The 16,554-nt window shown below is 40.3% G+C and overlaps 1 protein-coding gene across 1 annotated transcript; it reads left to right on the top strand.

The window, feature by feature from the left end:
• Positions 1-551: 551 nt before the first annotated feature.
• On the top strand, positions 552-15,592 carry ccdc107 (coiled-coil domain containing 107). The gene is made up of 6 exons (XM_036133691.1): positions 552-941; positions 7,667-7,881; positions 7,990-8,059; positions 8,148-8,238; positions 11,481-11,590; positions 14,981-15,592. The coding sequence occupies exons 1-6, from the start codon at positions 800-802 to the stop codon at positions 15,346-15,348; spliced, it is 996 nt and encodes a 331-aa protein (XP_035989584.1). The 5' UTR covers positions 552-799; the 3' UTR covers positions 15,349-15,592.
• The last annotated feature ends 962 nt before the right edge of the window (positions 15,593-16,554 follow it).

Here is a 16,554-nt window from a genome sequence, read left to right as displayed (position 1 = left end):
TGTGTGATTAAAATAACAAACAAATTCCATCTAATGGTGCCCTGCAGGAAAATAATTATCTATGCTACATGTTAGCCTTCGCTGTATAAATTACGAATTTCACTTGTCTACAGCTGTTAATTATATTTTAAACCTAATCTAAAAAATGATTTACTATGTGAAAACAAGTTTTAAGAAGGTAAAAATACCTTTTGCTGACTTCGTAGGTTTTGCATTATGGATCGTGTGCCGAACATCAGTGGAAGAACCTCTACTTCTTTTAATCGACTTCTCAACTCCGCTTCTTTAAGGTACTAGTGATAATAAAAATAGCGCCCCCTTCATTTCCGGAGTGCAATAATCCCATTTCCATATAAGGTATGGGACTGACAGTGGTCCGTCCCCGCCCCTTTCCGCAAGGCTGCAGCGAGGTCCTTCTCTGTCTGACTGCAGCTTGGTCTGACCCAAGATGGCCGCTCTGTCGGCACGCCTCCCACCCGACGACGGGGCGTCTATGGATACAGTTTTGAACTTAACTCAGATTTGTTTTGAAGGGGTCGCTTTTATTTTGAAAGTCTCTCTACCGGAAGTGCTCCGTGTGAGCTAACAACAGGGCGCAGCTGTTCTGGGCTGAACACCCCTGGCGTTGGAGTGGTAAAAGACAGCTTCCGGCACCCGCTGCCCTGATAGCTTCAGGTTATATTCGGTTGCAGGTGATTTTTCCCACCCCCAGCTTGTTCGGTTCTTGTTAGCGGCTAGCAGCTGCCCGTGTGCGCCCGGCGTTAGGTGCCCTTGCCTCGGCTGTTTCTCAGCAGCAGGGATGGTGTTGTCAACATCCCAACAGGTCGCCCTGGCGTTCACGGCGGTGCTCCTCACGTTTGTCGTCCTGCCGAGGTTGTTCGGGGTTGGCGGGGGGACAGCGGCGAAGGAAACCAAGTTCGACCCTCGCTACAACAGGAAAGGTGACGCGTCTCCGTCTTGTCTTGTCATGTGTTTCCCACCAGGACGCTGCTGTCAGCTTGTCTGTGGCCTCTGTGTGTGTGTGTGTGTGTGTGTGTGTGTGTGTGTGTGTGTGTGTGGCTGGGTAGCCTCCATCATGCAGTAGTTGTCGCATTATTCCTCAGCGGTGGTCAGGCTTTACCAGAATAGAAAAAGATGACCCTGTGGTCATAATGGGGTGATTTAAGTTGGGAAGGAAGGAAGGAAGGAAAGACAGACAGAAGTGCAACACAAAGTGCTTCAGAGGTTAAAAACAAACACTTGAAAACACATTCTAGAAATAATCAGAGAAATAAGCTGAGTTTGAGCATCAAGTTTGTTTATGTAGACTTGCAGAGCCTGGAGTCGGTGGTGCTGCTGTCCATGGTGCTAATGGATTTATTAGTTACAGATTTAAAAAATCAGCGATGAAGTTATAGAATTGTTCCAGAATTAAGAAAAATGTTCTTAGTTACATATTAACCAAGACTGTTCTGTTTCTTCCTGATAGTTGCAGCCTATACATTTCATTTTTTTCATCTTTCCCCCAGCATTTTAAAAGAAGCTGTGAGGGATTTAGTTTGATTTTAGTATTTTATACCACTGTCAATATCTGACCAACATATGAAACAAACAAAAACAAAAATAGTCAGTGATGCTATTTAGGAAGTGTTGAGTAAATCTAATTTTCACATTTGATGAAATGAAATCAGAATTTAGCATTTTAGATGCTGCGGTATCTTCATATATATGTATAATATCTTGCTTTTGAAGTGTACTTGAATGCATCATGAAGTTGCGGCCTGTGGGAACACTTAGTTGAAGCTCAGCAGAACAGGTCTTGTGCTGCTACATGAAGTGCACAGACAAGCAAGTGTTTATTTTTTATTGTTATATTTTAAATATTCCACATTGTTTGCTATCCATTGTTAATGTTTTGTGTTTTTCTAAAGGAGCTCTGCGCAAGTTTGAAGTTTATTTTTTTCTTTCTCATACATGCCTGACTCCATTTACTGCAGTTGCCTCTACAGGCTCCATCCAGTCAGTTCATGAGAGAGTGATCTCTGGTCGTGTTCTCTGTGACACGGTGCGCTCTCACTCACCTAGCTACTACGCGCGGCATCACACTTGGAGCAGCTCCGTGTCACATATGAAACACTTCAATGTAAATACTTCTTGCCGCCGAGGTGTTTATAGTGTAGTAAAAATGAGCTCTGCACGTGCGTGCATTACGGCGTTACTCCCGATTCATGTCGTTATTTTTTTAAATCAGTCTTTGGTTTTATGAACAGATTTTTAGGAATTAATATGAGAATTAATTAAAATGTTTTCACAGCCCTAGAGAACACAGCCTTACCTCAATATTTAGAGCTGTTTTATCTCAGAAAACATGACATCTCTAAACTAAAGAGCTTATCCTCTTCTCCCATGTACAACACTGGTGTCCTTTCAACATCTAGACAGAAGGAGGAAACTTTTGCAAAAATTCTGGAACTATGCTCCTTTTAATCAATGTTTCCTTTTGGTTTAAATTGACACTTGTGTAACATTTGTTATCGTCATTTTTCTCATGTAAATGGAAGAAGAAAAAGCAATATCTGTTTCAAGAAGCAGCCCAAGAAAATCGGCCCTACGTATCAGGCGATCTCTAATTTAAATCCAGACTTTTTCTAGGCCACTCAAAAACTCCAGTAATTAATTTTTTTTCTTTGAGTCATTCAGAGAGATAGCCTTGCTGTCCTTTGGATCATTGTCGGGCTGCAGAACCAAACTGTGGTTGATGATTGAAGGTCCTGTACTGAATTCACGATTCCGTCAATTCTGACAAGTCGTCGAGGTCTTGAGGAAGCAAAGCAGCCCCAAACCATCACACTACCACCGCCATGTTTGACTGTCGGTACGATGGTCTGGTTCTGAAATGCTGTTAGTTTTAGGTCAGCTGCAGCATGACCCACACCTTCTGAGTTCCACCTTTGTCACATCAGTCTATAGAATATTTTCCCCAAAATCTTGGGGATCATAAAATAGTTTTTTTTTAATGTTTTTTATACTAATGTAAGAGAGACTTTTACAGTGTTTTGGGTCAGCAGTGGTTTTGGGTTTGGACCTCTCCTGTGGAGCCATTTCCCCAAGATTCTTTCCTGCTGTTGAATTATACCTGTTTCCTTAACTGAGGCAAGTTAGGCCTGCAGTGAATGTTGCTCAATGTGATCTCCTGGTTGATGTGCGGTTGGAGTTGAGTTAAGAAATTAATTCTGGTAGTAGGGCTGGACGATACAGGAAAAAAGCACATCAATAAAGAAATCATTTTGATCAATATTGATTATAAAAAAAAATCCAAAACATATACACTGCTCAAAAAATAAAATAAAGGGAACACTAAAATAACACATCCTAGATCTGAATGAATGAAATATTATTAAATACTTTGTTCTTTACATGGTTTAATGTGCTGACAACAAAGTCACACAGAAATTATCAATGGAAATCAAATGTATTAATCCATGGAGGTCTGGATTTGGAGCCACAATCAAAATTTAAGAGGAAAAACACACTACAGGTGGATCCAACTTTTTTTTGTAATGTCCTTAAAACAAGTGAAAATGAGGCTCAGTAGCATGTGTGGCCTCCACGTTCCTGCATGACCTTCCTACAACGCCTGGGCATGCTCCTGATGAGGTGGTGGATGGTCTCCTGAGGGATCTCCTCCCAGACCTGGACTAATATCTGCCAACTCCTGGACAGTCTGTGGTGCAACGTGGCGTTGGTGGATGGAGCGAGACATGATGTCCCAGATGTGCTCAATTGGATTCAGGTCTGGGGAACGGGCAGACCAGTCCATAGCATCAATGCCTTCGTCTTGCAGGAGCTGCTGACACACTCCAGCCACATGAGGTCTAGCATTGTCTTGCATTAGGAGAAACCCAGGGCCAACTGCACCAGCATATGGTCACAATGGGTCTGAGGATCTCATCTCTACCTAATGGCAGTCAGGCTACCTCTGGCGAGCACATGGAGGGCTGTGCTGCCCCCAAAGAAATGCCACCCCACACCAATACTGACCCACTGTGAACTGGACCTGCTGGAGGATGTTGCAGGCAGCAGGACGTTCTCCACGGCGTCTCCAGACTCGGTGACATGTGCTCAGTATGAACCTGCTTTCATCTGTGAAGAGCACAGGGTGCCAGTGGTGAATTTGCCAATCTTGGTGTTCTCTGGCAAATGCCAAACGTTCTGCACGGTGTTGGGCTGTAAGCATAACCCCCACATGTGGACGTCAGACCCTCATACCACCCTCATGGAGTCTGTTTCTGATTGTATCAGCAGACACATGCACGTTTGAGGCCTGCTGGAGGTCATTTTGCAGAGCTCTGGCAGCGCTCCTCCTGTTGCTTCTTGATCAAAGGCAGAGGTAGCGGACCCGCTGCAGGGTTGCTGCCCTACTACGGCCTCCTCTACGTCTCCTGATGTACTGGCCTGTGTCCTGCTAGCGCCTCTATGCTCTGGACACTACGCTGACAGACAGCAAACCTTCTTGCCACAGCTCGCATTGATGTGCCATCCTGGATGGATTTTTTTTTTATTTTTATTTTTTTTTTAGGGCAGTGCATTTTAAGTGTTACCCTGGCCATTTTATTGTGTTGCTTAATGACCTATTTTTAGATATAGAACACACAAAAACTGAATTTAAACTCAACCGACTTTTTACTACAGCTCCAAGTTTTTAAAAAACAAGAAAAACAAGAGAAACAGAACACGTGCTCTCTGAACTCTTTGAAGGGGCCGGAGCTTGGTGATAAAAATAGGCTAGAATGTAAAAGGAAGGAAAACTATTGTTCTATAGAACTTTTAATTGACCTCTTTCTTCTATCGCACCACACGTCTATTGCTCAATATATATCGATCTTGAATCACTGTCCGGCCTTAACTGCTCAGCCAGATTGCAAGGAGACTAGGTAGGTTTTTCAACAATAGACCCTCTTTCTTAACCTTAGACCTATGAATAGTTAGCCGCTTCTCTGATTAATGCTCTCATTGGCTGGCAATTAGTGTTGCTGGATTTTATTCATGGGTGTCAGATAAAAAGGGTCCAAATAAAAATGCATGCCACATGTTGTAGATGTTTGGTTGTAAACATGGAAAGAATGTGTCCTTGGTCTTCCACTTCATAATTATGCACAGCTCTGTGTTGGTCTGTCACATCCCAGTAAAAGAAGTTTATTCTGGAGCAGAATGACAAAATGTCGTCTAATATGTTACGTGTTGGGCTAAATGGTGGGTCACAATCCATGAGCGGGACCTTGCAGGGAAGCTCCTCCATAATGTCCAGTTGTAGTGTAGAAAACATGGAGAACTCCATGAATAATTCAATAAATATGGCTTTTAGCAGCAAGAATCTGCCTTGTGGTTTTTCTAATTGTAACCCGAATGTTTTCTTTGTACACTTTACAACCTCTTTTACACAGCTCCATTGTGGTTTGTGTACAGCCTATTGGAGTCTTGTTGAATTTAAAGCTCACTGTCCTGTAATGTCTGCTCCCAGCATGATGGTGTAGAAAAGAACTAGATTGATCAGACCAACCCATTAGACCCAGTCGGTTAGAAAAAACCCAAGTCTTGCATTTCCTGTTCCATTTATCTTCCCAAATCGTCTCCATGTTGTTTTGAGCCGTGTCAGAAGATACTTTTCCAGTTTTTTCAAATTATTACGGAGACAAACAGCAGCACATATAAATTTAATTGCAATCAATCTTAGAAATGTCCGTGCGTGTATGTCATTCGTTGTTCTGTGATTCACCTGAATGGTTCTTTTCTATATATATATATATATATATATATATATATATATATATATATATATATATATATATATATATATATATATATATATATATATATATATATATATATATATATATATATATATATATATATATATATATATATATAAAAAATATATATTTCCAGCATTTAAAACAGCTGGTCAGCAATCAAAGTGGAACAATGGAAAATGGTCCAATTCTGGTTTGTGGCTGACTGATTGGCACATCTCTAATTTTCTCTCCTCACTACCCTGCAAAGGTAAATATGCCGGCTCAGATGTGTGTTGATAATTTCCTGACAAAGTTGGAAAGAAACCATAGGCTTTTAGCAGCTGTCTACATGTATGATATTCCTCTGCTGTTCTTGACAGAATTTGTGGAGCTCATGTAATTTGGCTGGTTTATTTGCACAGGTCCAGTCATTAAGCATAGTCCATACATTTTCAATTGGACTGAGCTCTAGTGATTTCAGCTCATAGCACTTTATTTGTACTGTGCCTGTTCCCAACGCATCTCATCTCAAGGTACTTTGAAAGACAAGTAGATCAATTTTACACCCAGGAATATTTCATCAGTTTCATAACATGCAGCCATAACGTATGTTCAGAAAATGCTCGTCCAATTTGGCCGTATTTATTATGGAATTGAGTCAAATTCAGGCATGAATTTTTGCTTGTTGAGGTCTTCTGGCCTATTTCCTGTTGTCAGGTTCAGTCTATGGGAATTCCTTTTTAAAGACCAGCCAACACGCAGACCTGGGTGTGGCTAGGGAAACTGAATTCAGCTTTTGTGGGTTCTCTGCATGATTTCACAATGAGCCAGGCTGGTTTGGATAGCTTATTCCCCCTTAACAAATGAAACCATTATTTGAAAACTGCATTTCAGTTTTTACTCAGGTTATCCTTTTCAGATATGACCAAAACCTGAGAACAGAAGAAATCTGTCTGCGGCAAACCCTTTTTTCAACATTGCAGATACATGTTGCTGGGGCTGGGCCTTTATCGTATCGTTTTATCGTTATCGAGAAAAATATCTTATAAGAATTTGAGTTTGTCTTCGCAATGATTAATTCCAATTAGTAATGTCTGAAAAACCCCAAAGCTACCAGTAATGTCATGATTGTTATTTTAACAACTTTCTCCTCTCTTGGTTTCTTCAGAGCATCAGTAAATGTCAATAAATTCAAAATTATAATTAAATGTCATTACTGTACGTAGTTTAGTGATTAAAAATCACATTTCCTAATGTAACTTGTCCTGACGCAACATATTTAGAGTTTTGTTGTAATGTATGTTAAGTCCCTTGAGATGACATGTGTTGTGAATAGGCACAATATAAAATTGAATTGAATATATGTTACATTATTAAATGTCTTTTTTAAGAACAGTATCTGTATTCATGGGGCTATAGTTGACTTGAAGTCATAGCCACAAAGTTACCTAAAAACACTACAAGAAGCCGGTAATAGTCTTTTATCATAATTTTTTATCGTTATCACAATAGTACCACAATATATTGTCATAAAATCTAAAGTCTATATCACCAATCCCTATAGTTTGCTGCATATAATGCTCACACAGTGGCTGATCTGGAGCTTAATGTTCCCTCTCACTCTAAGTTTGGGTCATGATGGGTCTTGTGCTTGCTAGTTTTGTTGCTTTAAGTGAATTGCTACATGGCTGAATGTATCAAGATGACAATTTTGTGTTATCTTACCAAACTATGTGGTAAGTGCGTCAAGTTGTAGAAAATACTCATTGATTCCTGAGAAAATCAGACAATTGTCTTTTCCAGGTTTTGTTTTTAGGCAGGAGGAGCTGAAGTGGATTCAGACAGGTCCGGCTGTAGAATCTCATCCCCTTCCCCCCCATTTGAATGCATTGTAGGTCCAGGCCCGGGCGCATCGAGGGGTCAGTCTGTCGGTGTAAACTCCCCCGGCTCGCATCAGAGCGCTGACAGCATCCAGCAGATGAAGAAACGCATGGAGCAGGAGATGAAGAGCGACAAGTACAAGTCCAACAACAGCAAAGGCTACGTGTTCACGCTAATGCCCCTCTATGCCATCGGAGTGGGAGTGTTTGCAGCTTACAAGTTTCTGAAGGTAAACGTCTGCGTTGCTCCTGCAGTACAAAGTTACACTCGTTAATTTCCACGACTCTTAAACGTGATTGCCAGGTGCAAAGTCCTGATTTTTGCTTTTCTATCACAGATCAAGTCTTCAGATGACAAGGCACAAAAGGACAAATTTGCTAAAGGAGCCAAAAAGTCAGCAGAGGCAGGTGCGTTTGACAGTTTGCCTTTATCTGGGCTTTGGTCACACCTATTTGGTTACCGTGGATCATATTCATCTCTGTTTGTTTTACACAGAGAACCAGTTAAATGAGTTGGAGCAAAGGCTGGCCCAGACAGAAAGGATGCTCAACTCTATCCTCACCCAGCTGGACCCACTCACAAACTGGTGAGGCGTGACACAGACTCACAAACAGAGGTGTATCCTCCGGGGAAAAAAAACCTCAAAGTATACAAATCATTGTGCCATATGTGTTGTCTACACTCCTGTCCTCTGTGGTAGCACTAGACCAGGGGTGTTAAAAAAGTAACCTGGGGACAATATGCCGCCATTGGATTTATTTGTGTGGTCCCTCCCACTGCAGTTCAAGAATGTTCGGTGCATTGGCACCCTTGTGTAGCCTTTATACATGATGGGGAGTGGTGGCCCAGGGCTTATAGGCAGATTGCCACTGTGGGTCCCTGAGCAAGACTCCACCCACCGCTCCGGTTAAATGCAGAGGACACATTTCATTGGAATGTCTGTTGCAATGACAATTAAAGATGATTATTACGGATTACATGAGGCCCATAAAGCGGTTAGTGCAGCCTGATGTTAGACCACAGCAGGCAGCCTTTTGGTGTTTCAGCATGGTGGTACTCGTGCTAAAAGCTGATGAAATAAAGGTGGTTCAAAAATATTACATTTCTCCTCTTATTTTCTTTCTTTTCCATATGAGAGTAATTTTAGATATCAGAATAAGAAACCTCCACGCTTAGGCTGCTGGGATGGGGGGGGTCTTAATAGTTCTTACACTTTAATACAGTTTAGAACTGTTTATTCCTTAGCTGTAAACTTCTTTTAAAATGTAATAAGTGTTGTGTTGAGTAAAATTGGCCTTATTGTCAGTGGAATCCTCTTATTCACCTTACTAAAAAGAGAAATGACAGGCACTCATCTTGTGAGAAACAGAGCTCTTTAATCTTGGCCAAAGAAAAAATGCACAGCCTCTCCCAGATGGAAATCATTTCCCTATGTATTGTCCATAACGTCTGCCTCCAGGTTCCCGGGGTTTCTTATCTGCCAGAGTCCATGGTCTCCTCCGTAGGAGATAACCGTTAGAGACCTGGTGTCCTTGAAGACAGGTGCTCTTCCGCTTTCCCTCATTAGCAGACATGTTTGCTTTGTAGCTCACGATGTCTCGTGAGTTTACCAGCTGCATATAAGGGTAAACTAAGTTCAGTTGGTACACGTAGTAATAAAACTTTAATGCTTTATGATTATAAAGGATAAAAGATCTTAAGAATAATTGTCTTTAGCTTAATTAAATAAACAGTTAGTAAACATTAGTTTGAATGAAAATAAGATAAATTCTTGATCACGTTATTAACGAGTTCCCATTGCCTTTTCAAATAATCTCAAAATATCAATACTGCATATTTCTTCCTAAATAAATTTGAATTTCATATAATCGACAGAAATTGCTTCCGGTTGATCGTAAAGCCGTATGTTTTTACAATGTTCGGAAAAGGAGCTTGAGGCAGAGAAGGAGCTAGAGAATGGGAAAATGCTAATTTCAACAAAAGCGGATTGAAAAACTAGGAATATTGGCGAATAAAAACGAGGAAAATCAACAGGATCAACAGTTCTTTGGGTGTTTAAACTGGTATATTTGACAATTCATGATTTGCAAAGACAAAGAGATTTGAGTTTATACCTTATGCACCTTTCTTCCTTTTGGCACCTTTCTTTTTGTCTATTAAGCCGATGTGTGACAAGTAAATTTTTCCACTGTGAGATCAATAAAGCCCTATCTTATCTTATCTTATCTTATGTTTTCCTCGTCATTAACTTTATCTCTTTCCATAGATTCTCTTTCTCATTCAATGTAGAACTTTCCATATGCCTTATCATCTAGGTCTATATTGAAAAACCTACAGTAAAGTAATGCAATATTGATTCTGGATGTAGTGTAGGAATTCCTTCAATATAAACCAAAGAAAATTTTACATTACCTGCCAGAAGCTGGATAAAATCTTTAAAAAGAGACGACAGTATTTTCACACCTCACGCAGTAGCTCAAGGAAATATTTTAATCTAAATGTTTTAGGCTAAATATTTAAGGCTAAAATGAGTAAACCCTAGTGATGGATTTTTGGGTAAACTAAATAGAGCAGTGTTACATGTCATTGTTTCTAAAACATTGAGAGTATACCCACTTCTCCAGGGACCACTACACCACTGCAGACAGCCACAGATCAGCTGCAAGAAGCAGACAATAGCTAACAATGTCAAGTTACTTTTCTGTAACCAACGCAGTCACGTCCGCAGTAGCTACCGTAAACAGCACAGCAGCAGCTGGAGCAAACTTTACAGGCACTAACGTCGGGAAATCAGACGGTCTTCGAACAACATTTGGATCCAATGCAACACTGCATGCGGAGGTGCTCTGTTTTCTAAACACAGCCATCAACAAGTACTATATATATATATATATATATATATATATATATATATATATATATATATATATATATATATAAAAAAAAAGACGGCACACCTTCACAATAAATGTTTTTTTTTTGTGTAAACCATGTGATATAGCATAGCTACTGTATATTTGTGCATTTATTCTAATCAAAACCAGTTTAAAATGAATTTAAATATCATGAGATGTTAAAATTTACTTTATTTTGAAAAACCAACCCAGCTGGCTCCTGTTTGTCTCGCTGTGTAGCTGCTAGTGAATGAAGCTGCTGACTGCTGCTCTCGATAGTGAAGGAAAACTAGAGCAGACAATCCAGTGTATCCAACTTAACAACTATGTCGCTATATTTGGGGACTTTTCTGACCCCAAAAAAGCGATTTGAAACAAATCTAGTGAGTTTTCTCTGTGTTTTTGGCAACGTAGCGATGTGAAAACGGCAATCTTTCTCACGACAGCTGCCAGAGTTGCGTGAGTCTCCCCCCTTTCCCTTAGCGCTGTCTCACAGGCACAGGCAGCTGCTTCGTCCTGAAAGCCCTGCATGCAGTCAGAGCAAAGAGAGAAAAGAGGAGACCTGCTCCGTTTTCACATTGCAAATGTATAACGCATGCATAAAGCTGCTGATGATTCCACTCTGGATTACAAAGCAGGATATAAACATAATGTAAATATAGTTTTTAATCTAGTCTTGTTTTTTTTTCTGAAACTGTTGCACTAAATAATTACCTTATTACCACACAGCTTGAATCACTTATTCACCTTGTTCAATGTGTGTGCCTCTGATTACTGTCTTTTTGGTACCACAGGAAAACCTGAATATTGTACATTAACATAGCTTGATGTTGCACATTCACCTCCACTCAGATGAGTGGAGGACTGTATTATGAACAAATGTGAGCATTCAGACTTGTTGTAATTGCTTTTTCTGTCCCGTTTACCTCCACAGTGTCAAATCAGTGGCCCAGGAGCAGAAGAATGAGATCATGTCTCAGCTTCAGACCATCCGCTACCTGATGAAGAAGAGGGGCATGGACTGTCCGCCGCTGAATGGCAATGGTGGGCTGATGGGCTGGACAGACTGTGGGTTACTGTACGGTTTCTAAATGAAGAATAACACACGCAGTCATTCGGGTTTGGGTCCATTAGTCTCTAAGCGATGGATAGTCATCACATTTAAATTACACCTCACTAAAGGATAGAAGCCACATAGCAAATATAAGGGAATAATCTGTACAGCCATCCCAGATTATGACATGGAAGTCAACTCAGGGTTTTTTTTTATCTGCAATTTGCTCATATTTTCTTCAGCCACACATCTAAGCATCTAAACCCTCTCTTTGGGAATTTTTTAGTTGCAGAAACTAGCCACATTTCTCAAACCTAGCTCCTTGATTAATTATGCTAGTAGATTTAAAGGATCCATTTTGGACCAGCTGCCTCAAACACAAGATAATATTCATAATGCCTTGCAAGATTGGCATCATCAGACCCCATTTACTGGGGCACATGCCACAGTATAAGTGAACTGAGCCCCAGTGTAAATGCTGCAATTAATTTTCAGCAACAATAAATATTTATGCATTAATTCAGATAATTCCGACGGGGGAAGAGGCATATTTCTACTAAATCGCATAGCTAGTATGTTGTTGTTAACTCCAAATAGAGGATACGTCTCACTGGCATATTCTGTTTGAGTGAAACCAAATGAGCTTATACTAACCGACCATTATCGCATGACTTCTGTAGATGGATATTAGGAAATTCCCCACATGAAGCAGACATGGGGGAGAGGGAGGTAAGGTCTGGTGATGAATTAGCCGTTTAAGCTAGCCAGTTAAGTTAGCAACGTTATTAGCAAGTCTGTTAACGCAATGCCTTGTAGGCATTACGTTAATAGACGTATAATTTATATTGATGTAGGAATTGTCTACATCAATATACATTTGTGGGTTTTTTTGTGATTTATTTTATTTAATTTTTTGCTGCTGCTGTAGAGAATAAGGATCAGGGTCAGGGAGGAGGAGGAGAGACTGAAAGGCAAGAAACAGATGAAAGTCAAGATGTGTGAGCAGCAACCAGCGTCCACAAACACTAAGGGGTCATTAGTGACTTAGGGTGAACAAGTGAAGTTGTCCCACTATCCCCAGCACTGCTTTGGGGTAAAAAAAAAGTGTTCATTTAATTCAAAATGTTTTGAAAGCCTTCCCTGGTTAGAATATTCTGCAACTACAGATGCAGCTTTTTGTTTCTCATGTAGGATGTTTGGTAAACATGTGAAACATGACTCATTTGCAAGCACTGGTTTGACCAACAGGATAAAAGCTCTGGATCTCTTCAGAGAGGATGGAAAAACACCTGCCCATGAAGAGAGTATAAAGGCATGGCACAGCTTCAGCATCTGTGCTCTTAATGGTAGTGTAGTTGAACAGTGGCATTCAGGTAGAAATCAAGGAGAGATGGGAGTACATCAGCCATTTTAATTTAGACTTCTGTCTGCATCAACCACAAGCAACAAACATTGCCTATAGATAATGATGTTTGTAAACAAGGACTATTTAAAATGACAAACTGTTTTCATTAATCAGAATATTCCTATTCAGGAGAATAGCTTGTTGAGTTGGACGTCAATCTTTGTTGAACATAAAATGCAACCAACAAACAAGTGTATGTAATAAACAGTTTGACCGTTACTTAATGCAGTGGTGAGATTCCTGAAGGTTTCTGGTAAAAAGTATGATTATTTAAACTCTAAAACAAATGATGCAACTCTCTTCCCTTCCATGTGGAGACAATTCCACTTCAAACGTATTACCCACACCTAAAGGAGTGTGTTGTCCATTAATTGTTACATAGCCAAAAATTACATATTTTAAAATTGCGAATATATTGCAAATGCGATTTAATTGTTCAGCCCTAGTGGGGATGCATTTATTCAATAGAAACAGGGAATTTGATCAGTGTTGATGGGAGGATGGTTGTAGTTAAATAAAAGGAAATCCTGGAAGAAAACTTGTTGGAGGTTTGAAAGACTCTAGTCCTCCAGGGTTGGTGTCCTCCAAGTTTTAGATGCGTATCTGTGTCAATACACATGGGTCACATAATTAAAATGTAATTCTAATATGACTTAATCATAAGCAGGGCTCTGTATAAGTTGAGGGCATGAGGGGATAATTTAGTTTGGTGCGCTGCACTTGGTACATCCAAAGGTGGCAGGGCACTGGGCCTTGACACATACAGATTAATGCATATGTATGTGTTAGAACGACCTAGTCAAAGTCCAGACCTAAATGAGATTCTATGACAAGGATTGAACAGTGAGAAAACTGATGCTCCCCACCCAGTCTGACTGAGCTGGAGGAATTTCAAAAGTTGGAATTAGTATAAATTAGCAAAGCTGGTAGATATATACTCCTAAACACTCGCAGCTGTCTTGGCAGAAAAGGTTCATTCTACAAAGGATCAACTTTGAATGCTGAATACTAATGCATGACCCAGAAAGTTTTGAAAATTGTGTAAAATGTCCTTCCTTTTCACAAATCTGCACCAAATAATGTTGGTCTGTCACAGGGGCGGCCAACTCTAGTCTTCAAGAGCCTGTCTGCTTGTTTTAGATGTTCTCCTGGTTCAAAACACCCGAGTCTCTGCTGAACCTGATGACGCACTGAGGAGAAAATTCAGCCATTCAGCTTTATTGAAGCAGACACACGTGCTAAACCTGATAGACACCAGCTTCTGAAGACCCTCCCTGTAAAATCCATGGAAGTTAGCAGTTCTAATGTAGTAAAGTCTAAAAAAACATTCAATGAGTAAGAATACTTCTGCAAAGCACTTAACTCTGTCAGATGACAGGTTGTGGGAGCCATGATGAACGTTTTGCCACTCATGGCTGCCTTTTAAAGCAGAATTGTAACAAAAGTGTACAGAATCCCCTGAAACAAGTCTCTCCACAATAATTCAACTGGGAGGGTTATTCTGCAGAATACCTGAAGAAACCCCAGGGAGACCCTCACAGACTGGTACAGCTTTTAATGTAAGCCACTTGATGGTCCCAGGTATTCTGTAGTAGGCTAATCCACTTCATTCTGTCAATGTTTTGTAAAACTAGTGTTTGATAACTTGCTGCTGGATTCAGGTCAGCCCAGTCATAGCAGACATGTAGCAGCAACATCAACGCCTGAAGAGGCTGGACACCAACACCGGCACAGCATCACCGTTGCATGCCTTGACCCAAAGTTTTGAATTCGACCCTAGCCCCCTCGCTTTGAATTTTTCTCGGCATCTGTTTTGCATGAGAGGCAACATTTCTGACTGTGGCTGAAGCGAGATTTGCAAGAAATCGGGCTCTGTGTCGTGTCCGATTTACATTGAGGCCTGTGGTTTGGTAGCCAGATGCAGCATGCTAACGCCATTCGGTCATTGTTTTATTTGTTATTTTTTTCCCTTCAGACGTTTCACGCGGGCAAAATCTGGACGAGCTGATTGAGTCCATCGGAGCCAGCCAGACCTCCACAGCAGCGAACACGCAGCCCTCCCCTGAGACCTCAGAAGCTCCTCAGAAGGTTTCCAAGCAGCCTTCTGATGGCGGAGATGAGGCTGCAGCACAGGGCGAAGAGATGATGGAGCTCCGACCAGATGAATGTATTGGTGAAGAAGAGGATCTAGAAGCAGAGGAGACGGATGATCAAGGAGAAGACGAGGTGGAAGGCTTGGAGCCTACAGAGCACGAGCCTCCTTCAACATGCGAGACAAACATTGAAGAGGTCTGTGCCGAGCAGCCTGTAACCGGTCTCAGACGGCGCAACAGGCCTGAATGAACCCTCTGCTAGGAGATAGAAATGTGACAGTTTACTAGGAATATTTATTATCTGAAAGGCTTCCACAGCTCATGCGGTCATGACATGAAACATAAGAAACTTGAACGATTCTGTCTGCTGGTTCCAGTCTCAACGACCAGCAGGAGCTGCTGCTGAGGGCACCAAGCAACAATAGCTGCAGATGGGGTGTTAGCGCTTAGTCTTCAGCTTACAGACCTATGTCAATAAATTAGGGTATTGTCAACAAGATCATTTATTTCCGTAACAAAATTGAAAGCCATTGATTCATTACACGGAGTGATACATTTCAAGGGTTTATTTCTGTTTATTTTGAGGATTACTTGTAGCCAGGGACAACCTAAAATACAGCTTCTCGCCAAATTTGAGTATAATTCAAAACAAATTAACAAGGATTTTTTTTTATGCAGACAATTACAAAACTTTTTTATGCAGACAATTACAAAACTTTTTTTTAACTACAGTTTTTCCTTCCACTCAACTTTCCGATAATGTGCTTTTATACAGCACTCTGTAAGACATTTAGTGCACTTGTTTAATGCAGCATAAATAAAAAAAAATTAGGTAAAGAGATATGTAATCTATAGAAAGAGATACTGACTATATAAGTCAGTAAATAACCACACCTAAGATGCCATTTTTTCACTAAAGCTGTTAGTTGCTAGTAGCTGGAGAGACTAATCTGGAATCTGTTAGCCAAAAAGATCTAGACAGTAACAACTTTTTAATAATTGTATTTGTTTATTTGTGACCCATATCATTGTCATCACCCATATAATACTCAAATTCACATGTTTTCCCAATATTGTAGAAATCGTTTTATTGCTGAACTTTTGTTATGGCTCTGACAGTCTGCTTTAAAAAAATCCTTGTTTATTTGGTCACATATTCTGGGAAAATTAATTCTGAGTTGGCCTCTGATAGAAGCCAAAATGATCTAAATTAACCAATTAAAATCAATTAGAATTTATTTGTGTGCATGTAATGAATTGATATTATATACAATTTTTTATTATATTGTTATCTGAGATGCACCTGTAGTTTAGTAAGATCGGGACTGTGGACAACATGCTGCAGGCCTACCCTTCCATTTAATGCTATCGACACCTTAAAACCCTTCTGTCGTCAGATAAACCTTTTGCTCCATAAAAAGTAGAAAAAGACAGATGCTGAATGGACAGGGAAAGC

This window comes from Fundulus heteroclitus, unplaced genomic scaffold (genome assembly GCF_011125445.2).
Source record: "Fundulus heteroclitus isolate FHET01 unplaced genomic scaffold, MU-UCD_Fhet_4.1 scaffold_66, whole genome shotgun sequence".
NCBI classification, from domain to species: Eukaryota; Metazoa; Chordata; class Actinopteri; order Cyprinodontiformes; family Fundulidae; genus Fundulus; species Fundulus heteroclitus.
Note: the sequence above shows the minus strand (reverse complement) of the source record. Positions and strands in the feature narration are given on the sequence as shown.

Coding starts and splice junctions, on each gene's coding strand:
- ccdc107 (XM_036133691.1), top strand. CDS start 800: ATGGTGTTGTCAACATCCCAACAGGTCGCCCTGGCGTTCACGGCGGTG. Junction 942..7,666: donor CCCTCGCTACAACAGGAAAG/GTGACGCGTCTC, acceptor AATGCATTGTAG/GTCCAGGCCCGGGCGCATCG. Junction 8,060..8,147: donor CAAAAAGTCAGCAGAGGCAG/GTGCGTTTGACA, acceptor TGTTTTACACAG/AGAACCAGTTAAATGAGTTG.